General features: G+C 50.0%; 1 protein-coding gene across 1 annotated transcript in view; it reads left to right on the top strand.

Annotated features, from left to right (window-relative positions):
- Nucleotides 1-6,996: 6,996 nt before the first annotated feature.
- The window catches only part of PELP1 (proline, glutamate and leucine rich protein 1), a 90,787-nt gene continuing 73,503 nt past the window's right edge, over nucleotides 6,997-24,280 (top strand). The window contains exons 1-11 of the mRNA XM_063930955.1: nucleotides 6,997-7,229; nucleotides 8,771-8,838; nucleotides 9,037-9,142; nucleotides 9,856-10,005; nucleotides 10,088-10,159; nucleotides 10,271-10,330; nucleotides 11,010-11,160; nucleotides 13,310-13,439; nucleotides 13,573-13,660; nucleotides 14,811-14,899; nucleotides 15,618-15,740. Of these exons, the coding sequence (XP_063787025.1) occupies nucleotides 7,074-7,229; nucleotides 8,771-8,838; nucleotides 9,037-9,142; nucleotides 9,856-10,005; nucleotides 10,088-10,159; nucleotides 10,271-10,330; nucleotides 11,010-11,160; nucleotides 13,310-13,439; nucleotides 13,573-13,660; nucleotides 14,811-14,899; nucleotides 15,618-15,740 (1,193 nt within the window). The 5' untranslated portion in view covers nucleotides 6,997-7,073. The remainder of the gene's footprint in view (nucleotides 7,230-8,770; nucleotides 8,839-9,036; nucleotides 9,143-9,855; nucleotides 10,006-10,087; nucleotides 10,160-10,270; nucleotides 10,331-11,009; nucleotides 11,161-13,309; nucleotides 13,440-13,572; nucleotides 13,661-14,810; nucleotides 14,900-15,617; nucleotides 15,741-24,280) is intronic.

Below are 24,280 nucleotides of genomic sequence, written 5' to 3'. Positions count from 1 at the left end.
CACACACTACTGCATTCTTATTTTTCATTGGTCAAAGCCGTGCTGTGGCTCATTATCTGTCAGCTGTCTCAAAAGAGTCGTAGGTTTTTCCTTTACCTCAGTAACCTGATGCAGATTTGACTTTAGGGAAAAGAAAGAAGAGGTAAAAGAAAGAAGTCACACGGTGGTAGGTCTGGCGAGTATGAAGGGTGTTCTAGCACTGCAATCTGTTTCTCGGCCAAAAACTGCTTCGCAGAGAGAGCTGTGTGGGCTGGAGCACCGTCCTGATGGAGGCTGAAACCATTTTTCCACAACTCTGACCTCTATCTTCTGATTCTATCCTGCAAAGTTTTTAGTTTTGGAAGTAATGTTGATTCAATGTGCGCCTTCTGGTGCCCAGTCTGCCAAAATAACACCGTTTATATCAAAGAAAACAATATGGCTTTGAATTTGGATTTGCTTTGACATGCTTTCTTCATACTTGTTGATGATTCTGTCTACATTTTCTAGTATGCAACAGATAAATGAGGCTACCATCTTTCCCAACAATCGTATGCAAAGATGTATGGAGATCCGATTCGGTCGGAGAACCGCTCGGACCATCTCCTGAGTGTCTTTGCCTTGTCCTCTGGGAGCAACACCTTCTAAGTTACTGTATCCATAAACATTCCCAGGAACAGGAGCTGCTGAGTAGGCAAATTGAGAATCCAATATTGTGACAGAAGCTGAATAATGCGGCTGATATTGAGCAATAGAAGCTCCCTGGATTTCGCCTTTATCAAGAGATCGTCTAGGTAAGGGACAATGTTGACCCCCTGGACTCGGAGCTGAAACATCATTTCCGCCATCACCTTCGTGAAGACCCTCAGAGCTGTGGACAAGCCGAAGGGCAGTGCCTGGAACTGGTAGTGCTCGTTCAACAGGGCATACCGCAGGTAAGCCTAGTGAGGCTGCCAAATCGGGATATTGAGATAAGCATCCTTTATATCCAGCGAAACCATGAACTCCTGTTCTTCCAGACCCGCAATCACTTCTCGCAAGGTGTGAGACGGACACGTCCACAGCCGGGGGATCTTCCCAATTTTTTCTTCCATCCGGAGCAAATAGGAAAGTGCTTAGAAACCGTCTTGTCACCTGGAACATCCTATTGGGATTTTTCCAGGCTAACTTAACATGTCATCTAATTCCTTAGAATCAGGGAAGGTGACGCTAACCTTTTTCTTGGAGGAGAAGAACAACTGCTGTGTTGAAGCATCTTCCACTGGGATTTTTAATACATCCCTGATAGCAAGGACGATGGGTTCAATCCCCTGTGCTGGAGATGAATCCTCTGTAATGGGTTCCAGCTCCTCCCCCTCCTCCTGTTCCTCATCATCAGATTCTGTGAATAATTCAGGGAGCCCACGCTTATGTGACCCTGAGCCAGGGAGAGGGGTCTGTCTGTCATCTGCTTTTGCAATCAGGTCTGCTACAGCCTGCTGCAGCTGCTGTGTCTTTTGACTATTTGCAGTGAGCTGAGAAGACATATCAGCCATCATGGATTTTATAGTACCTAACCAGGATGGCTCTTGAATCCCCCCCCCCCCCCCCCCCAGCTTCCTCACTAACTTGAGATGACTGGCTGCATTGTTCACATGAGAGGGAACCAGCCACAGAGGGGGAGCCCTGCTGTGCTAAAAAAGTTTCCTGCAAAACAAGACCAGGGTCAGACTTACCCTGTGCGACGAATCCAGCGACAAAGGTCCCCGAATTGACGTCAGACATCCGCCCTCCAAACGCCTGGACACGCCTGCGTTCGCCTTACCACGCCTGGAAAACGGTCAGTTGACGCCCCGGAATGCTTCCCACCTGTCAGTCTTCTTGCAATCGCCGCTGCGATCACTTTTTTTCACTGGCGGCGTCGCTGGTTGTCGCCGGGCAACGATGCGCGTGCGCGATGCGTCCGCCGCGCATGTGCAGTTCCGACCCGTTCGCACCGCTGCGACAAACTGCAGCATGCGAACGAGTCAGAATGACCCCCCAAGATCCCAGTATCCCTTATGGATGTTAGAGAAAGTCTTTCTAATGGACAGGGCCGTCTTCAGCATTGATGGCCTTGGGCAAACCAATGTACTAGGGCCCATGCCTACCCATTCACGGGAATAAATAACAATTTTTTTTTTTAAATCATAACTTACGCCTCCTGCGGTCCCGCACACCATCTCTACACGTCCTTCTATATAGTGGCTGTCAGTACTCTGGTGTATAGCTCCAGCCATCCACCAATCAGCATGCTGGCAGCCATTTGGTGTCTTGCTGCAGCCTGGGATCCAGGGAGAGAATACTGCCTCGCCGCTCTGATTGGGGGCAATTAACAATCAGAGCAGCCAGGCAACGTTCTCTACTTGCCTGGCTGCTTAGATTTGGATGGGTTATATTGTTTCTGTGCAGGGTAAATACTGGCTGCTTTATTTTTACACTGCAATTTAGATTGCAGATTGAACTCACCCCACCCAAATCTAACTCTCTCTTCACATGTTATATCTGCCTCCCCTGCAGTGCACATGGTTTTGCCCAACTGCTAAAAAATTTCCTGCTGCGATCAACTTGGAATTACCCCCATTGAACACACCACACCCAAATCTAACTCTCTCTGCACATGTTATATATGTCACCCCTGCAGTGCACATGGTTTTGCCCAACTGCTAACAAAAATCCTGCTGCGATCAACTCAGAATTACCCCCATAGGGGGTTGATCGCAGCAGCAAGTTTGTTAGAAATTGGGCAAAACCATGTGCACTGCAGGTGGGGCAGATATAACATGTGCAGAGAGAGTTAGATTTGGGTGGGTTTTTTCGTTTCTGTGCAGGGTAAATACTGGCTGATTTATTTTTACACTGCAATTTAGATTTCAGTATGAACACACCACACCCAAATCTAACTCTCTCTGCACATGTTACATCTGCCTCCCCTGCAGTGCACATGTGGGGGTAATTCCAAGTTGATCGCAGCAGAATTTTTTTTAGCAGTTGGGCAAAACCATGTGCACTGCAGGGGAGGCAGATATAACATGTGCAGAGAGAGTTAGATTTGGGTGGGTTATTTTATTTCTGTGCAGGGTAAATACTGGCTGCTTTATTTTTACACTGCAAATTAGATTGAAGATTGAACACACCACACCCAAATCTAACTCTCTCTGCACATGCTATATCTGCTTCCCCTGCAGTGCAGGGCCAGATTAATGATGGGGCGGATGGAGCTCCAGCTCCAGGCCCCCACATAAAAATAGGCCCATCACCATGACAGCATGATGATGACCAGCTATCAGCTGGCCACATGGTCGGCCATAAATCATAAGGGTTAAATCTTCATTTCTATTTTCCACACAAAATGATGCAATTTTTGTACTTTTATATATGTAGGGAGTCATTGGGGCTTAAAATGTACGGTGTCTACTTGCCTATATGGCATTGGCCTCACCTCCTCTTCTTCTCATAATAGGCCCTTGAACATTTTCAGCTCCAGGCCCATCAGGCCCTTAATCCGGCCCTGCTGCAGTGCACATGGTTTTGCCCAACTGCTAAAAAATTTCCTGCTGTGATCAACTCAGAATTACCCCCACTGGTAGCAGTTGGGCAAACCCATGTGCACTGCAGGGGAGGCAGATATAACATGTGCAGAGAGAGTTAGATTTGGGTGGGGTGAGTTCAATCTGCAATCTAAATTGCAGTGTAAAAATAAAGCAGCCAGTATTTACCCTGCACAGAAACAAAATAACCCACCCAAATCTAACTCTCTCTGCACATGTTACATCTGCCCCACCTGCAGTGCACATGGTTTTGCCCAACTGCTAACAAATTTGCTGCTGCAATCAACTCAGAATTAGGCCCTGGGCCCATGGATCTGAGTCGCACTGCAAGTGTGTTGCGATTATATACAGTTGGCAGAGTGATAGACAGTCAGTGTGCCTTTATAGGAAGTAACAGGGCAGGGCCAGATTAACAATGGGGCGGATGGAGCTCCAGCTCCAGGCCTCCACATAAAAATAGGCCAATCGTGCTGGCAGCAGGATGATGACCAGGCGCAAAGTTGTCCAAACAATCATAAATCATAAGTATTAAAGTTGTTTTTGTCGCTTTCTCCCAAAATTATCCAATTTTTCTATGTTAATGTATTTAGGGGGACAGCAGGGCACACTGTGTAATGGGTGTACACACTAATGTTCTGGCCACACCCACACAGCACTGTCCACAGCTCCTCCCCTTCTCAGTATAGGCCCTTGAAAATTTTCAGCTCCAAGCCCATGTGGCCCTTAATCCGGCCCTGTAACAGGGTATGGCTAGTCAAACACAAGCGTGTGGCATTTCTTGGCTGTATCATAGCCAGCGACTGTGTCTTCGTACACAGCTGCTCTGGCCTTGGTGCGTTGTTCCGACGGTCACTAAGAAGTTTGATGGTGCAACTATTGGTGGGATTACAGTAGTAATTCTTGCCTGTTGTTAGGCAAGAGTTACTGGTTGCCATGATAAGGCTAGGTAAATGGCACATGTTGCCATGGTTACAGACAGTTGCTAGGAAAAAGTCACTGGTTGCCATAGTTGCAGCCCATTGCTATGCAAATGACATTGGTTGCCATGGTTAGAGACCATTACTAGGCAACTGACACTGGTTGTCATGGTTATAGCTAGTTGCTAAGCATGAGCTACTGGATGCTATGGTTATGCACCAAAGCTAGGATAATGGCACTGGTTGCCATGGATATGGAATGCTAGGGTAATAGCACTGGTTGCCATGGTTACGGCTCATTGTTAAGCGATAGTTACTGGTTGCCATGGTTACTGAGCAATGCTAGGTAAATTGCAATGGTTACAGAACACTGCTACACAATTTACTGATTGTAATGGTTACAGAGCGTTATGACCCACTGCGAGGCAAATAGCACTAGTTGCCATTTCACAGCTTGTTGTTAGGCAAGATTTACTGGTTGCTATGGTTATGGCCCATTGCTAGGCAATTAGCATTAGTTGCCATGGTTATGACTTGTGACTAGGTAAGAGTTACTGGTTTCCATGGTTACAGCAAGTTGCTAGGCTAATTGAACTAATTGTCATGGCTATCTCTCTCTGCAAGGCAAATAGCACTGGCTGCCATATTCACAGCTTGTTGCTAGACAAGAGTTATTAGTTGCCATAGTTACGGACCAATGTCAGGTTACTGGCATATTGCTACGTGAGTTACTGGTTGTCATGTTCATAAATGAATGTTAGAATAATGTCACTGGTTGCCATGGTAATGGGTTATTGCTAAGCCATAACACTGCTTACAGCCCTTTGTTAGGCACTAGTTACTGGTTGCTATGTTTACTAACCAATTCTAGGCAAATGGGGCTAATTTCTATGTTATAGGGTTCTACTCATTGCTGTGTAAGGATCGCTGGTTGCTATGGTTACTGAAATACTTTTGTTATCAGCGCAAGCAATATTATACTGCAAATATATGTGTATCCACCAAACATAGGGGGTCATTCCAAGTTGATCGTAGCTGTGCTAAATTTAGCACAGCTACGATCAGGCACTCAGACATGCGGGGGGACGCCCAGCACAGGGCTATTCCGCCCCACATGTCAGTGCTGGCTCCCCCCGCAGAAATGCAAAAGCATCGCAGCTTTTGCATCTGAGGAGTAACTCCCGGCCAGCGCAGCTTCTGCGGCTGGACGGGAGAACCTCTTCACTGCCCTGGTCGCAGCGGCTGCGTGTGACGTCACGCAGCCGCCGCAGCCCGCCCCCCCCCCCCCCAACGGTCCGGCCACGCCTGCGTTGGCTGGACCGCGCCCCCTAAATAACGGCTTAACGCCGCCATCCAGCCTCCTCCCGCCCAGCGACCACCTCTGCCTGTCAATCAGGCAGAGGCGATCGCTAGGCAACGACGGACTTTGGTCGTCTGGCATGTGCCAGCGCACTGCGGTGCCGGCGCATTTTCAACCCGATCGCTGCGATAAACTGCAGCGAGCGATCGTCGGAATGACCCCCAAAAGCTTGGGGACTAGGTTCATATTTTCATCATAACACTTAAGGGCTCCATACACTACAGCGACATGTCGGACCCTCAAGTCGCATAAGATTTCCCTTGAACCTCCTGGCAGCTTCCCATGCGGCAGGATCGGATACGATACATCGTATGCGGTCCTTTCGCATACGATGTATCGTATGCAATCCCAGCCATGCCTGTGGGATCCGAGATATCTTTAGTGCAGCACTTCCGATCTAGGGGCTGTGATCCGAAGCTCACGGGACAGCGCATCGGATCGGAAGTAAAGCACATGTGATTTGCCAGTTTTCATCCGATTTATCGGCCCGAAACGTCGGAATCGGATGAAATTAGGCATTATCGTACTAGTGTATGGGGCCCTTAAGCTTGCAGCCTGTCATCAACAAACCTCAAATACTTGTAAGTCCCTACACTATCTTATATGCCTAACAAATTGCATTTAAATGGACTTCTCTCTCAGGTACAGAGGGTAACTTCCAGAAACGGGCTGACTTGTGAACCACACAAGTCTGTATTGAAAGCAGCCATGATAACGCTAGGCAAAATCTTGAAACGAAACAGCAAATATTGACATGTTCAAATCCTCGGTTGCCATGGTTACCGCTTGTTGTGCGGTAAGGTTCACTGGTTGCTATGGTTACTGCTCGTTGCTATGTAAAAATTACTAGTTGCTATGGTCACTGCTGGGTTGCCATGCAAAGATGACTGGTTGCCATGGTTCCTGCTTGTTGTCATGTGATGATCACTGCTCGGTTACTGCTCGTTGCTATGTGATGAATCCTGGTGGCTTTGGACATGTACCTGTTGCTATGGGACACGTGACCCCGTCACTAGGGGCATCTCCGAGACACATGCCATTATCTGTGTATAATAATACCACTCTGTGTATACTGTGGCATTATATAGCCATGAGATAGCCCACTGCCGTTCCTAGTAGTATATGTGACGCTGACCCCAGTGAATTATGGGAAAGGTCCTCTCCGCGAAGGGAATCTAGAGCACGCTACCCTTTTTCCGTTGCTATGGATGCAGCGGCGCGCGGGTGACGTTGTGGTCGCCCCGTGTGATGACGTGCGCTGGCGGGAGGAAGATGGCGGCGCTGTGTGTCGGGGTGCGGATGATGGAGGCGGCGGTGACCGGGCTGCTGGAGCAGGATCTGACGGAAGGGGAGCTGCGGGAGACGGTCCTGGGGCTCCGGGAGCACGGCGCGCTGCGGGGGGAGGTGAGAGCCCGGGGAGAGGGGGAGGCTGCCATTGTGCGTGTGTTCCCTGTACGTGTGTCATGGCTCCTGTACATGTGTCATGGCTGTCCCTCACCTGTGTGCTGTACATGTGTCATGGCTGTCCCTCACCTGTGTGCTGTACATGTGTCATGGCTGTCCCCCCACCTGTGTGCTGTACATGTGTCATGGCTGTCCCCCCACCTGTGTGCTGTACATGTGTCATGGCTGTCCCCCCACCTGTGTGCTGTACATGTGCCATGGCTGTCCCCCCACCTGTGTGCTGTACATGTGCCATGGCTGTCCCCCCACCTGTGTGCTGTACATGTGCCATGGCTGTCCCCCCACCTGTGTGCTGTACATGTGCCATGGCTGTCCCCCCACCTGTGTGCTGTACATGTGCCATGGCTGTCCCCCCACCTGTGTGCTGTACATGTGCCATGGCTGTCCCCCCACCTGTGTGCTGTACATGTGCCATGGCTGTCCCCCCACCTGTGTGCTGTACATGTCATGGCTGTCCCCCCACCTGTGTGCTGTACATGTGTCATGGCTGTCCCCTCACCTGTGTGCTGTACATGTCATGGCTGTCCCCCCACCTGTGTGCTGTACATGTGTCATGGCTGTCCCCCCACCTGTGTGCTGTACATGTGTCATGGCTGTCCCCCCACCTGTGTGCTGTACATGTGTCATGGCTGTCCCCCCACCTGTGTGCTGTACATGTGTCATGGCTGTCCCCCCACCTGTGTGCTGTACATGTGTCATGGCTGTCCCCCCACCTGTGTGCTGTACATGTGTCATGGCTGTCCCCCCACCTGTGTGCTGTACATGTGTCATGGCTGTCCCCCCACCTGTGTGCTGTACATGTGTCATGGCTGTCATCCCCTCCCCTGTCTCATGGCTGTCCCTCCTCACATGGAAACAGCTCAGGTGTCATGGATGGCCTTACATGAATTGTATGTACACTGAGTATTCTGTAGGTTGCGTACACCGCAGTAAGTGTATGTAATATGTGTGCATGTCCTCCATTTGCATGCACATCCCATGTCGGTCCTGGTTATTGTATGTTTTGTGGACATTGTGAATGTTGACTCCGGGATTTCCTATTCACTTTCACTCTGAGCCTAATGCCAACACTTTTTGTTAGTTATCTTTCTGACTGTTGACACTCAGACCACGTATTGTACATTAACCTCACTGCAGACGTGATTGTGTTTCCCTGTCTGTCTGTCCAATACATTAACCTCTGTCCCAGTCCAAGCCTATGCAATGAGGTTTTGCCCTCCTATTATGCTGTCTTTCGTTGCTGCCCCTGTGGGATGGATAGGGAATGCCTGACAGGAGGCGGCTCTAACATCTGTGTAATTACGCCACACGTGGGTCACGGTATGTAGAGTATCCAACCAGTGACACGTAGCAGAGAACTCCATCTCTAGTTTATCACACACAGACAGATTTATGCGTCCCATTGTCCGTGCCCTGTATTTGCACCTGGTACTGTTCTGTGTATGGCCGACATGTCGTACTACTTTTATTTCTTATTATAGGGTTCGTCAGCGTCTCTTTCCTGCATCCTCAGGAACTGTAACTCGCGGCTGCTGTCTCCTGCCTCGCGGTATGTGGTCTCTGCTCTCTTAATTTTATACATATTTTTGAATTATTATTGGGGGGTGTTGAAGAAAACTGGTACTTAGGTGCTTCCAGGTGCTAAAAGATGCTAGGTAAACGTCATCATCTGGTTGCCGACGCCTTCATGGTGTGTGCTTTGACGCACTGCTCTGTCTTGTCACGCTGATCTTTGTGTCTCTTTAAGGGTTGAGGGATTATCCCTCCTGTCTCTGGTTGTGGAAGAGTCCCCCACAGACGTGTTTCAGCAGCACTGCGTCTCCTGGATCCGCAACGTCCTGCAAGTCATACAGGTGAGGGGAGGTGGCGGGAGACTGGCTGCTTGTGTTCCACACTGAGCTGGAACGTTGCCTGTATGTGAGTATGTTCCTGGAAGGACGACTCATTAGCCTTGAAGGTAACTGAAACCCTCTGTGAGTATGTGACCGCAGAACAAGGGGTAGATGTATTAATGTGGGAGAAGTGGTATCAGTGCATGTTATGTGCACTGATACTGCTTCTCTCCTATGTATTAATGCCACATAACCGAGGCGATAGCGTGCTAATATGCTGGGAAATATATGATGTTCCAACAACTACTGCTATCTACTTCCCTGGCTGTCCGACGGCTCCACCGGCCCATGGCAGCATCCTTCAAAAACAAGCACGCATGCACAAATTCAGACAGCGCAACAGCCGCTGGGAGAGGAAGACTCTGCGACGACTCATTGGGGACTAGTAAGCAGAACAGGACTGCCGAAAGTCGGCACCTCATCGGGCAGGTGAAATAACGATTTCCCACTTCGACAGGCATAATACATGCTGCCAATATGTGTACCCGCTTCACCATGAAGCAGGTCCACACTCCTAACGGGCAAAGCCTGCACAATAATACGTCTAAATGTCCGTCTGTCAACTATTCCTGTCCATTTACCTATGTATGTCATGTGATCAAACACACTGTATGAATAAGGACTACCGTTGTTATGAATCTCCTTATGTTAGTTGTCTTCTCTGCTCCCTACAGTCCCAGGACCCTCCCAGGGTGATCAGCCTGGCAGTGTTTGTGGTACGCTCCCTCCTCGCCCATTCCTCTGCATTGCCTGAGTTATCCCGGGAAATCTCCACCAATCACATTCCAGGACTGCTCACTTCCCTCCTGGGCCTCAGACGCCAGGTAAGACTGCGGGAGGTGTGGATCGTGCACCATTGGTTACACAGCCTGGTAACTGCCTGACTTGCGTCCTTCTGTCCTGTAGTGTCTGATTCCTGCACTGGAAGGAATCCGGTCCTGCCTGATCTCTTATCCTCGGGCTTGTGGCTCCCTGCGGGTATTGTATCACTGAGTTACTCTCTGCTATCCTAACCTGCACCAGTTTTATTGCTGTGTCTTTACACGCTCTCCCTGCCGGAATATTCCCACTGACCTGTGTCTCCTGCAGGGGAAGCTCACTGCGTTCTTCCTGAGTCTCCTGGATGAGGAAAATGTACAAGTTCAGGAGGTAAGTGCAATATTCGTTTATGAATATCCTTTAGCTTCAACCTAACAGTCAGATCCTCCAGCCTGCAGGACTCCACTGTAATCCCCTATCTGCTGTTTTATACCCCTTTTACACCACCAGCACATAACACGTGAGCGCGCATAACCCGCGTTGCTGGTTGGTGTAAGAGGGTCGAGTTGGAATAATCCGGATCGAGTGGCCCGGTATGCCAACTCCGGTAGTTTGCAGGGTTGAACACGGGTTCAACCTGGCAAACTGTGCTGTGTAGCGACCCGACATCCCGTTCGCAGTGAATGGACAGGCGGCACTTGGCGATATTGGGATCTCCTAGCGCCGCCGCGTCATCTGCAACGTCGCCATCCCAGCAATATTCCGGGTTGGAGTCTGCAGAGTAAAAGGGGCCTGGAGCGGGTTGCAGCCGGGTAGTACCCATGTCAGGCTCCCAGATGCGACCCGCTGTATTAGTAACAACGTGAATAAGATTAACATTACTGTACATTAGGCAAGGTGTTGGGAAGAGAGCAGATTTTTGTTCTTTTATTTTGTGTGGGTTTTTTTTAGTATAGGCCTGTACAAAAGTATGATCCACCCCCCCCAATCAGTTTATAAAGCGTACGGATCTTAAAATGGAAAATCCGCTTTTTCTGTAAGAGAGTCACATGATTCTCTCTTCCACCAGCTGGCCTGCCAATGCTTCTCCCTCCTCCCGTCGCTGGGTTCGGGCTTCTCGCAGGGGGTCAAGCACACAGAAAACTGGGAACGACAGATGCAGAGCGTCCTGTGTTCTCTACACGCAGTCTTCCAGCAGCTGTACGAGACGGCGGAGACCGGTGAGTGCAGATACGGGTACAGCTCTGGATGGGAGGAACGTTGCACTGGGAATCCGGGATGCGCATCTCCCATCTGTGCAGTGGCTGGTGGGGTGCTTAAGTCGTAAGTTATAAATGGTACGATATCAATGTTTTTTTAAATACACCTATAAAGGATGTACTTATCCAGATATGTGCGCAGTCGCTGCTTATAGAACAGTAATACTGCATTCAGCACATAGGCGGTCCCAGAAGCTGGATGCGCTTGTTAGTGGGGAGCCTGTCATGTGACATGTTCTCACTCCAGCTGGGCACGCAATCCATCAAAATAAAGCATAATTAGCACACTGTCTATGTAACTAACCTGACCAGCGCTGGTTGTTCTTACACAGCCTGATTCTGTGCAGGGTAAATACTGGCTGCTTTTGCATGTAGCCCACAAATGTTACACCGCTTAATTTTTACACTGCAATGGTAGATTTCAGTTTGGACACCTTCCACCCAAATCTAACTCTCTCTGCACATGTTACGCCTGCCCTACCTGCAGTGCAACATGGTTGCTTGCTTTTTTACTTTACTTACAGATATGAATCAGGTCCACAGTGGCCCTCATTCCGAGTTGCGTAGCGATCATTTAAATAAAAAAACGGTTAAACTACGCATGCGTATGAGCCGTAATGCGCACGCGCAGCGTACGGGTACAAAGTGCATCGTTGTTTTGCACTGCTTCTAGCGACGATTCCGTTCGCACCGCCGATCGCAAGGAGATTGACAGGAAGTGGGAGTTTCTGGGTGTCAACTGACCGTTTTCTGGGAGTGTTTGGAAAAACGCAGGCGTGTCCAGGCGTTTGCAGGGCGGGTATCTGGCGTCAATTCCGGGACCTTCGTCGCAGCAATCATCGCACAGAATAAGTAACTACAGGGCTGGTCTTGTTTTGCACAATATGTGTTTGTACCGCTCGGCTGCACAGGCGTTCGCACACTTGCAAAGAGAAAATACACTCCCCCGTGGGCGGCGACTATGCGCTTGCACGGCTGCTAAAAGTAGCTAGCGAGCGATCAACTCGGAATGAGGGCCGGTGTGCAGTTACTGCAACAAGTAATGGTGACAAGCTTGGTTGGGGTGTCGGTCACCTGTCTTCTCATACGTTTCTCTGTGTTGGATGCTGCGGGGTGTATACTGTGCTCTCCCCCCTCCCAGCACTCACTGATCAGCTGCTCTACTTCCTCATACTGACAACTTCACAGGTTTCTCCACTGACCTTTTTCACCTGCCAGTGTCCCCATCACGCTACTGCAAGTGAGGCCCGCTTTCAGCCCAGAAACCATCCGCATAATTATTGTTTTAGTGGGTTACAGACATTGAAGGGGAGTAAGTATTGCCACAGCACACCACACTCCGTATTGTTCCACAGTCTACCCAAGATTATCTTTTTGTGAATTTCAAGACTCGCAGTGCATGGCTTTACTGCTTCCAAACAGGCCTGAACCACAGGGCCTAATTCAGGGTTGATTGCAAAAGCAAAATCTTTAATGGGCAAAACCATGTGCAGTGCAGGTGGGGCAGATGTAACGTGCAGAGAGAGTTAGATTTGGGTGGGGTGTGTTCAAACTGAAATCTAAATTGCAGTGTAAAAATGAAGCAGCCAGTATTTACCCTGCACAGAAACAATATAACCCACCCAAATCTAACTCTCTCTGCACGTTACATCTGCCCCAACTGCAGTGCAACATGGTTTTGCCATTAGAGAAAAATCTTGCTTTTGCGATCAGGTCTGAATTAGGCCCATAGTCACTCGCGTCTCTAATTTCTCATGCATTCTGCCAACAACAGTACCCCCTGGTTGGCAGCACTGTCATGGTCATGTGACTGAAGTGGTCATGTGACTACTGGGTGAGTCTGCAGACAAACCATGAGATTGATTGGTTTGGTCTGGCGGTCCAGCTATTTTGTTATGAAGGACCCAATATCAGCCCACAAGCCCGTTCTGTTTTGCACCTCTGCATTATAGGCAGTGTTGTCCCCTAATCCCGACAAGTAGTAACCTAAAGCTCCGCCAGTATATGTCTTTGTATGTGTTAATTATTGCGGTTTGTCATTGCTAGTTACTTCTTCCGCTCCCTGCATAGATCCAGACTGACTGTGTCTTTTCCCCTGTGTTGTGCACAGATCCCGCCCACTACGAGGGTCCTGGGACGGAGCTGGAGCTGGCAGCCCTGGAGGATGATGGGGCTTCTAGTTTCCTGCAGCTGGTGAGAAGGTTCTCCGCGCTGGGACAATGTGTGCGCCTGCTAGTAAGGTACAGTTGTGGAAATGCATTTTGTGTATATTGACCACCCTGGAGCCCTGAATAGATGCTTGTTTATTAACCTGCAGTAAGAGATCCCCTTCCCCTCTACTTGCTATATACGTGTGCTGATCATGTGTTCTAGGGAGCAGTTCCCAGCACCGGTGCGGGTTCCAGTGTCCGACATCCTCAATTTGGTCTGCCGAGTGGCTAACTTGAACGCAAAGAACTTGGTGAGACCTAGAAGAACCTTTAATTTTAGTGTGCTTTTGTTTACAGAGGGGTTTATGTAGAGCAGAGTTATGGGGAGAGGCTTCCATCCTAGCTTGAGACATGTAGGGGTATATTCAATTGAAGTCGGATCCATTCCTAAATTCATTTGTCGGAATGGATCCGACATGGGCTATTCAATAACATCTCAATTCGACTTTTAAAAAAGTTGAATTGAGATGCGGGAAGGGAGACGGGGGAGAGCCGCGATACAGCAGCTGCTGGAGCCGGGTGGACGCTGCTGTGAGCGGTGGCTGCGACATCCTCCAGCGCTGCTCTCCCTGTCCTCGCCTCGGCTCTCCCCGTCCCCGGCGCTGCTCTCCCCATCTCATTCGACTTTTTTTAAAGTCGAATTGAGATGGTCGAAAAGGGGGCCAAAACCTATCGGTTTTGACACAAGCACATGGATCGACAGTTAATCCGCCGATCGACGTGCTTTTCCACGAGCCGAATTCATCGACTTGCCGAAAAATTTGGGGTTATATTGAATAGGTCGCAACTAGGGAAGCCAATTCCAGGCCATTTTTTCAATCCCGGGTATCCTGATTTCCTGATTGAAAAATGGGATTGGCTTTTAACTATGTGGTCGCCCCCTCTCCCCGCCCGCCCCGCACACATAACTAACCGTATACCGCGGGTGGGAAACTCCACACTCTCTCTCTCTCTCTCTCTCTCTCTCTCTCTCTCTATATCTATCTATCTATCTCTCTCTCTCTCTCTCCCCCCCCAGCAGCGGCGGCGGGACCTTGCACTGCGCAGGGGAGCCGGAAGGAGGAAGCCGGGCAGCGTCTGAGCGTCCTGTGGACGCTTAACGCTGATCCCTCAATCCCCGGGACTGGACCTTTCAATCCCGGGATTGAATCCCGCCTGTTTTTGGCCCTAAATCCTGGGATCCCGCCGATTCTGATCCCGGGATTGGCCTCCCTAGTCGCAACCCCTTCCGACCTAAAAAGGTCGAAAACTGCCGGCAGCTTTCGACTTCAATTGAATATACCCCGTAGTTTATACTTTTAGTATAGCGGCCCTGTAAGGTAAAGAAGTAATCTAGCTCTCGCCGTATTCCTGTCTTTATCCGTACATCTGTAATCCTCCTGCTTTCTCTCTGTCCCTCAGAGCTGGCAGGGAGAGGAGTCTCTGCAGCTGCTGCTTCTCCCGCAGATCCATAAGAGCGCCCTGGAGATCCTGGAGTCCACAATCCTAGCGTGAGATTTACTTGCTGATAGGAATCCCTTACTGTTGTGTGATGAAGGGGAACGTGCCACACATTGTTTATGAGAGTGTGTCTTTGTGAGGTTCGGCCTCTATACCTGTGTGTGGGTGTGAGAGAGACGGCCGGCTTGTACCTCTGTGAGGGCGAGAGATGGGCGGTGCAGATGGTATGTAAATGTGTGTGCGGGGTGGGGTGAGGCATGGTCGGCCTGTATCTGTGTGACAAGTAGTGTTCATTCTAGCACCCTGCACCTTTCAAAATCTGTGCAGTTCCTCTTTCCTGCCTGGGGTGTCGCTCTCTGCTGTGATGCTTCTCAGCACACTCTGATCTGTTACTCAGTGCTGTGATACAGACCTGTGTGTGCTGAGAAGCACCAGAGCAGAGAGCGACACCCCAGGCAGGAAAGAGGAACTGCACAGGATTTGAAAGGTGCAGGGTGCTAGAATGAACACTAGACAAGAGATGGGAATATGGTTGTTCAAGACCGTTATATAGGCGAGGGGCATGGGTGCCCTGGGTTTGTGTGGGGATGGGAGACCCCGATATCTACGTGTGGATGGGCAAGGACTAGTGTATGTTGCTTTAGAAGCGTATGCTGCACTCCGAATGTTGCCTTGTTATAGATCTCATTGTACATTTATTTTTATTTATTTTTAATCATTTTAGAGCTGTGATTGTTTTGTTAATCTTGTCCATATTCCCCACCCCAGGTGTGGTCCTCGTCTCCTGCCATTCTCCACTGTGATCTGCAGATTATTTCCCCAACTTCTCAGCTCCTGGGCGTCTGCGAGAGGTGCAGGTGGGGTGCTAGCTGGGCAGGAGAGGCCCTACAGGTGGGTACGAGTACAGAGATGCTGGTGACAGAAGATAGCCACAGAGGAGTGGCATAGAGTGAGGTCATAGATGTAAATATTGAGGTGGAGACTGAGGGGGTAATTCAGATCGGTCCGAACTGCGCATGCGTATGCACCTCAATGCGCAGGCGTGACGGACCGCAGCAACGGGGATCGATGCATTGCAACAGGATGGTGCAAAAAAAGTGATCGCAAGGTGACTGACAGGTGGAGGGCGCTTGTGGGTGGCAACTGAGCATTTTCAGGGAGTTTCTGGAAAAACGCAGGCGGGACCAGGCATTTGCAGGGAGGGTGTCTGACGTTCATTCCGGTCCCGGACACGCTGACGTGATCGCAGCGGCTGAGTAAGTCCTGGGCTGCGCAGAGACTGCACAAGATCTGTTTGGGCGGCTCGGCTACACATGCGGTCGCACACTTGGACAGCTACAATACACTCCTCCAGAAAGCGGTGAGTATCTGATCGCAGGGCTGCAAAAATCGATGCCCAGCGATCAGGTCTGAATTAGGCCTGAGGCAGGTGTACCTGTGGGTTCTGAAGTTGGAGGTAAAAGACGTTTTACAGGTGGTTATTTGGGAGGCTGCAGGGGCAGCTGTACCAGGGCTCATTGTAGTGAACCTGTATCTACGGGTGGTATTCAGTATGCCGGCTGTTATGATCCCGGCGCTCAGTATACTGACGCCGGTGTACTGACAACTATTCTCCCTCTTGGGGATCCACGACCCCCCCTGGAGGGAGAATAACGCGCCACCGTGCCCACAGCGTGGCGAGCGCAGCAAGCCCGCAAGAGGCTCATTTGTGCTCGCCGGCAAAACGTACTACACCCGTATCTACAAGATGTTTCGATTCTGTATACTTATACGGCACATAGTAATTTGTCTCCATCTGCCCAACAAATGGGCCAATCACAGCGGATGCATCTGCATATAGCACATATTATTTGCATAAGTGTATTAATATTCGGATTACAAGGTCCACCAAAGTTATTTTAAACTGTGCGAGCCCTTCTAAGGGATAATGACATAAAACTGAAGTTTACAAACAAAGGCCCTCATTCCGAGTCGTTCGCTCGGTATTTTTCATCGCATCGCAGTGAAATTCCGCATAGTGCGCATGCGCAATATTCGCACTGCGACTGCGCCAAGTATCTTTGCTATGAAGATAGTATTTTTACTCACGGCTTTTTCCTCGCTCCGGCGATCGTAATGTGATTGACAGGAAATGGGTGTTACTGGGCGGAAACACGGCGTTTTATGGGCGTGTGGCTGAAAACGCTACCGTTTCCGGAAAAAACGCAGGAGTGGCCGGAGAAACGGGGGAGTGGTTGGGCGAACGCTGGGTGTGTTTGTGACGTCAAACCAGGAACGACAAGCACTGAACTGATCGCACAGGCAGAGTAAGTGTGGAGCTACTCTAAACTGCTAAGTAGTTTGTGATCGCAATATTGCGAATACATCGGTCGCAATTTTAAGATGCTAAGATACACTCCCAGTAGGCGGCGGCTTAGCGTGTGTAACTCTGCTAAATTCGCTTTGCGACCGATCAACTCGGAATGAGGGCCAAAATTATTTAGCTACAGGAGCACATTAAAATGGTAACACTACTCACCACCATGCACATCCTGCTGAGAGAATAATAAATAAATAATTAATGCCCAATAGCCAAATAGATACTGTTCTGTTGGCTGCAGTAGACAATGACAGTGTCCCGACAACTCCCCCCCTGAGCTAGAATAGCTGAGCAACCTGTGACTGTGTGTTTGGGAGAATGTGGCTTTAGAGCTGGAAGCAGTGGTGGGACACTGGTGTGTGTTTAGGAGAGATGATCTAACGGGTTTCCGATAGGCTCCGTAACCATAGCGAAAAGAGTCCCCTACACCACTGGCACATTATAGTAAATACCAAGATCAATGTGTCTCAACATAAAACAAACTTTATACATCTTTCTCTTTCATCCATCTGGGGGACACTGCGCACTTACTGATGGGGTTAAAGCAGAGGTTCTCAAACTCGGTCCTCGGGGGCACACACAGTGCATGTTTTGCAGGTCTCCTCACAGAATCGCAAGTGAAATAATTAGCTCCACCTGTGGACCTTTTAAAATGTGTCAGTGAGTAATTAATACACCTGTGCACCTGCTGGGTTACCTGCAAAACATGCACTGTGTGTGCCCCCGAGGACCGAGTTTGAGAACCTCTGGGTTAGAGTGTGTGGGATGGGAGTTTGGCACAGAACCTATAGAAACTAACTCCTCCCCCCTCTAACCCCTCCCATCTCCAGCCTACCAGCAGATCACCTCAGTTTTAGTTTTGTGCCTGAGGAGTACAGGCACAGATTTTTTGCCTATAGTTTTTAGCTAGGTTTCTTTTGATTTATTTTCAGTTTTGTTCCATACTTAGTCCCTGTGTACAGGTGACAAGTATAGTTTGAGTGGGGTTAGCTAGATAAAGGATTTCTCTAACGTTCTAGTGGATGCTGGGAACTCCGTAAGGACCATGGGGAATAGCAGGCTCCGAAGGAGACTGGGCACTCTAAGAAAGAATTAGGACTACCTGGTGTGCACTGGCTCCTCCCTCTATGCCCCTCCTCCAGACCTCAGTTAGAATCTGTGCCCGGCTCGAGCTGGATGCACACTAGGGGCTCTCCTGAGCTTCTAGAAAAGAAAGTATATTTAGGTTTTTTATTTTCAGTGAGATCTGCTGGGAACAGACTCACTACTACGAGGGACTTAGGGGAGAGAAGCGAACCTACCTGCTTGCAGCTAGCTTGGGCTTCTAGGCTACTGGACACCATTAGCTCCAGAGGGATCGAACACAGGCCCAGCCTCGGTCGTCCGGTCCCGGAGCCGCGCCGCCGTCCCCCTTGCAGAGCCAGAAGCAAGAAGAACGTCCAGGAAATCGGCGGCTGAAGACTCCGGTCTTCATTAAGGTAGCGCACAGCACTGCAGCTGTGCGCCATTGCTCCCCATGCACACATCACACTCCGGTCACTGATGGGTGCAGGGCGCTGGGGGGGGGCGCCCTGGGCTGCAATAAGATTACCTTACATTGGCAAAAAAATACACATAATATAGTCATTAAGACTATATATGTGTAAAATCCCCTGCCATATATCCATAAAAGAAGCGGGAGAAGTCCGCCGTGAAGGGGGCGGGGCTATCTCCCTCAGCACACTGGCGCCATTTCCTCTCACAGGTCCGCTGGAAGGACGCTCCCCAGGCTCTCCCCTGCAGTTTCCAGGCTCAATAGGGTAAAAAAGAGAGGGGGGGCACTAAATTTAGGCGCAAATACTATATATATAGCAGCTATAGGGTAAAATCACTCATTATAGTGTACATCCCTGTGATTTATAGCGCTGTGGTGTGTGCTGGCATACTCTCTCTCTGGCTCCCCAAAGGACTTTGTGGGGTCCTGTCCTCAGTCAGAGCATTCCCTCTGTGTGTGCGGAGTGTCGGTACGGCTGTGTCGACATGTTTGATGAGGAGGCTTATGTGGAGGCGGAGCAGGTGACTATAAATGTGATGTCACCCCCTGCGGGGTCGACACCTGAGTGGATGGATATGTGGAAGGAATTACGTGACACTCAGATGGCAGACACAGATGTCGACACGGATACTGACTCCAGTGTCGACGACGATGAGACTAGTGTACATTCCAATAGGGCCATCCGTTACATGATTACGGCAATGAAAAATGTGTTGCACATTTCTGACATTAACCCTGGTACCACAAAAAAGGGTATTATGTTTGGGGAGAAAAAGCAACCTGTGGTTTTTCCCCCTTCTGAAGAGTTAAATGAAGTGTGTGATGAAGCGTGGGTTTCCCCCGATAAGAAACTGGTAATTTCCAAAAAGTTACTAAGGGCGTAACCCTTTCCCGCCAGAGGATAGGATACGTTGGGAGACATCCCCTAGGGTGGATAAAGCGCTCACACGCTTGTCAAAGAAGGTGGCACTACCGTCTCCGGATACGGCCGCCCTAAAGGAGCCTGCGGATAGAAAGCAGGAGGCTATCCTGAAGTCTGTATATACACACTCTGGTATTATACTGAGACCGGCTATTGCTTCAGCATGGATGTGCAGTGCTGCAGCTGCGTGGTCAGATTCCCTGTCTGATAACATTTATACCCTTGACAGGGACACTATATTGCTAACTGTAGAGCATATTAAAGACGTAGGTTTATACATGAGAGATGCACAGAGGGATATTTGCCAACTGGCATCTAGAATAAATGCAATGTCCATTTCTGCCAGGAGAGTATTATGGACTCGGCAGTGGACAGGTGATGCGGATTCTAAAAGGCACATGGAGGTTTGCCTTACAAGGGTGAGGAATTGTTTGGGGACGGTCTCTCGGACCTCATTTCCACAGCGACGGCTGGGAAGTCGACATTTTTACCCCATGTTCCCTCACAGCCAAAGAAAGCACCGTATTATCAGGTACAGTCCTTTCGGCCCCAGAAAGGCAAGCGGGTTAAAGGTGCGTCCTTTCTGCCCAGAGGCAGAGGTAGGGGGAAAAAGCTGCACCAAACAGCAAGTTCCCAGGAACAAAAGTCCTCTCCCGCTTCCTCTAAGTCCACCGCATGACGCTGGGGCTCCACAGGTGGAGCCAGGTGCGGTGGGGGCCCGTCTCCGGAACTTCAGCGACCAGTGGGTTCGCTCACGGGTGGATCCCTGGATTCTACAAGTGGTATCTCAGGGGTACAAGCTGGAATTCGAGACGTCTCCCCCTCGCCGTTTCCTCAAATCAGCCTTGCCAACTACTCCCCCAGACAGGGAGGCGGTGCTGGAGGCGATTCACAAGCTGTACTCCCAGCAGGTGATAACCAAAGTACCCCTCCTTCAACAGGGACGGGGTTACTATTCCACAATGTTTGTGGTACCGAAACCGGACGGTTCGGTGAGACCCATTTTAAATTTGAAATCCTTGAACACTTATATAAGAAGGTTCAAGTTCAAAATGGAATCGCTCAGGGCGGTTATTGCAAGCCTGGACGAAGGGGATTACATGGTATCACTGGACTTCAAGGATGCTTACCTGCATGTCCCCATTTACCCTCCTCACCAGGAGTACCTCAGATTTGTGGTACAGGACTGTCATTACCAATTCCAGACGTTGCCGTTTGGTCTGTCCACGGCACCGAGGGTATTTACCAAGGTAATGGCCGAAATGATGATACTCCTTCGAAAAAAGGGAGTTATAATTATCCCGTACTTGGACGATCTCCTTATAAAGGCGAGGTCCAGGGAGCAGTTGTTGATCGGAGTAGCACTAGCTCGGGAAGTGCTACAACAGCACGGTTGGATCCTGAATATTCCAAAGTCGCAGCTGGTTCCTACAACGCGTCTACTGTTCCTGGGGATGGTTCTGGACACAGAACAGAAAAAGGTGTTTCTCCTGGAGGAGAAGGCCAAGGAATTGTCATCTCTAGTCGGAGACCTCCTAAAACCAAAACAGGTGTCGGTGCACCACTGCACGCGAGTCCTGGGAAAGATGGTAGCTTTTTACGAAGCAATTCCATTCGGAAGGTTCCATGCAAGGATCTTTCAGTGGGATCTGTTGGACAAGTGGTCCGGATCGCATCTTCAGATGCAGCGGCTGATAACCCTGTCTCCAAGGACCAGGGTGTCGCTGTTGTGGTGGCTGCAGAGTGCTCATCTTCTAGAGGGCCGCAGATTCGGCATACAGGACTGGGTCCTGGTGACCACGGATGCCAGCCTTCGAGGTTGGGGGGCAGTCACACAGGGAAGAAACTTCAAAGGACTATGGCCGAGTCAGGAGACTTCCCTACACATATTCTGGAACTAAGGGCCATTTACAATGCCCTAAGTCAGGCAAGACCCCTGCTTCAACACCAGCCGGTGCTGATCCAGTCAGACAACATCACGTCGGTCGCCCATGTAAACCGTCAGGGCGGCACAAGAAGCAGGATGGCGATGGCAGAAGCCACAAGGATTCTCCGATGGGCAGAAAATCATGTGTTAGCACTGTCAGCAGTGTTCATTCCGGGAGTGGACAACTGGGAAGCAGACTTCCTCAGCAGGCACGACCTCCACCCGGGAGAGTGGGGACTTCATCCAGAAGTCTTCCAAATGATTGTACACCGTTGGGAAAGGCCACAGGTGGACATGATGGTGTCCCGCCTCAACAAAAAGCTAAAAAGATATTGCGCCAGGTCAAGGGGCCCTCAGGCGATAGCTGTGGACGCTCTAGTGACACCGTGGGTGCACCGGACGGTTTGTGTTCCCTCCTCTGCCTCTCATACCCAAGGTACTGAGAATAATAAGAAGGAGAGGAGTAAGAACTATACTTGTGGTTCCGGATTGGCCAAGAAGAGCTTGGTACCCAGAACTTCAAGAAATGATCTCAGAGGACCCATGGCCTCTACCGCTCAGACAGGACCTGCTGCAGCAGGGGCCCTGTCTGTTCCAAGACTTACCGCGGCTGCGTTTGACGGCATGGCGGTTGAACACCGGATCCTAAAAGAAAAGGGCATTCCGGAGGAAGTCATTCCTACGCTGATTAAAGCTAGGAAAGATGTGACCGTAAGACATTATCACCGCATATGGCGAAAATATGTTGCTTGGTGTGAGGCCAGGAAGGCCCCAACGGAGGAATTTCAGCTCGGTCGATTTCTGCACTTCCTACAGTCAGGAGTGACTATGGGCCTAAAATTGGGTTCCATTAAGGTCCAGATCTCGGCTCTGTCGATTTTCTTCCAAAAAGAACTGGCTTCACTGCCTGAAGTTCAGACTTTTGTTAAAAAAGTGCTGCATATTCAGCCCCCTTTTGTGCCTCCAGTGGCACCGTGGGATCTCAACGTGGTGTGGATTTCCTAAAGTCGCATTGGTTTGAGCCACTTAAAACCGTGGAGCTAAAATACCTCACGTGGAAAGTGGTCATGCTGTTGGCCTTGGCGTCGGCCAGGCGTGTATCAGAATTGGCGGCTTTGTCTTGTAAAAGCCCTTATCTGATTTTTCATATGGATAGGGCGGAATTGAGGACTCGTTCCCAATTCCTTCCTAAGGTGGTTTCAGCTTTTCATGTGAACCAACCTATTGTGGTGCCTGCGGCTACTCGGGACTTGGAGGATTCCAAGTTACTGGACGTAGTCAGGGCCCTGAAAATATATGTTTCCAGGACGGCTGGAGTCAGGAAAACTGACTCGCTATTTATCCTGCATGCACCCAACAAGCTGGGTGCTCCTGCTTCTAAGCAGACTATTGCTCGCTGGATCTGTAGCACAATTCAACTTGCACATTCTGCGGCTGGACTGCCGCATCCTAAATCTGTAAAAGCCCATTCCACGAGGAAAGTGGGCTCTTCTTGGGCGGCTGCCAAAGGGGTCTCGGCTTTACAACTTTGCCGAGCTGCTACTTGGTCGGGTTCAAACACATTTGCAAAATTCTACAAGTTTGAAACCCTGGCTGAGGAGGACCTTGAGTTTGCTCATTCGGTGCTGCAGAGTCATCCGCACTCTCCCGCCCGTTTGGGAGCTTTGGTATAATCCCCATGGTCCTTACGGAGTTCCCAGCATCCACTAGGACGTCAGAGAAAATAAGAATTTACTCACCGGTAATTCTATTTCTCGTAGTCCGTAGTGGATGCTGGGCGCCCATCCCAAGTGCGGATTGTCTGCAATACTTGTATATAGTTATTGCCTAACTAAAGGGTTATTGTTATGAGCCATCTGTTCGTGAGGCTCAGTTGTTGTTCATACTGTTAACTGGATATAGTATCACGAGTTGTACGGTGTGATTGGTGTGGCTGGTATGAGTCTTACCCGGGATTCCAAATTCCTTCCTTATTGTGTCGGCTCTTCCGGGCACAGTTTCCTTAACGGAGGTCTGGAGGAGGGGCATAGAGGGAGGAGCCAGTGCACACCAGGTAGTCCTAATTCTTTCTTAGAGTGCCCAGTCTCCTTCGGAGCCCGCTATTCCCCATGGTCCTTACGGAGTTCCCAGCATCCACTACGGACTACGAGAAATAGAATTACCGGTGAGTAAATTCTTATTTTTTCCCCACTCTACATAGCCTCTGGGAAGCCACCATACTGAGGTCACTGGGGCTTTCTTCTTGCCGGGCAGAGCTCCGAGGAGGCATTTCTCAGGTAGGACAGCCACAACCTGCCTGGGCTGTGTTGGGCTGTTATCTCCGCTGATAGTACTTTTATGATGGCTGTATTTGTCCGCGCCCCCTTTCCCCCCGCGGGCGGGTGTTTGTTACGGCACTGTGAAGAGTTCTGCTTAACTGTGGGCACGCTGTTTGTAAGTGTCCCCGCTGCCAGACACTCTAGTTTAGGCAGAAAGGCAGCGGGCTCTTATTCAGACGGAGCGGTTCTAAAGGGGATATGAACCCTTACCGCTTCCTCCGCTGGGGAAGCCGCGTCTCTGGTACAGGCGCCGGGGTCATGTTACAGAAGGGGACTGTACAGGCTAGCCGCGGCGGGAGCCAGAGGGGGAAGTAAGCACTTCTCGTCTTGCTCTCCCGCTCAGCCAGTTATTGATGCCCGCCCACCTCATT

The sequence above is a fragment of the Pseudophryne corroboree genome, chromosome 6, assembly GCF_028390025.1.
Source record: "Pseudophryne corroboree isolate aPseCor3 chromosome 6, aPseCor3.hap2, whole genome shotgun sequence".
In the NCBI taxonomy this organism is placed as follows: domain Eukaryota; kingdom Metazoa; phylum Chordata; class Amphibia; order Anura; family Myobatrachidae; genus Pseudophryne; species Pseudophryne corroboree.
Note: the sequence above shows the minus strand (reverse complement) of the source record. Positions and strands in the feature narration are given on the sequence as shown.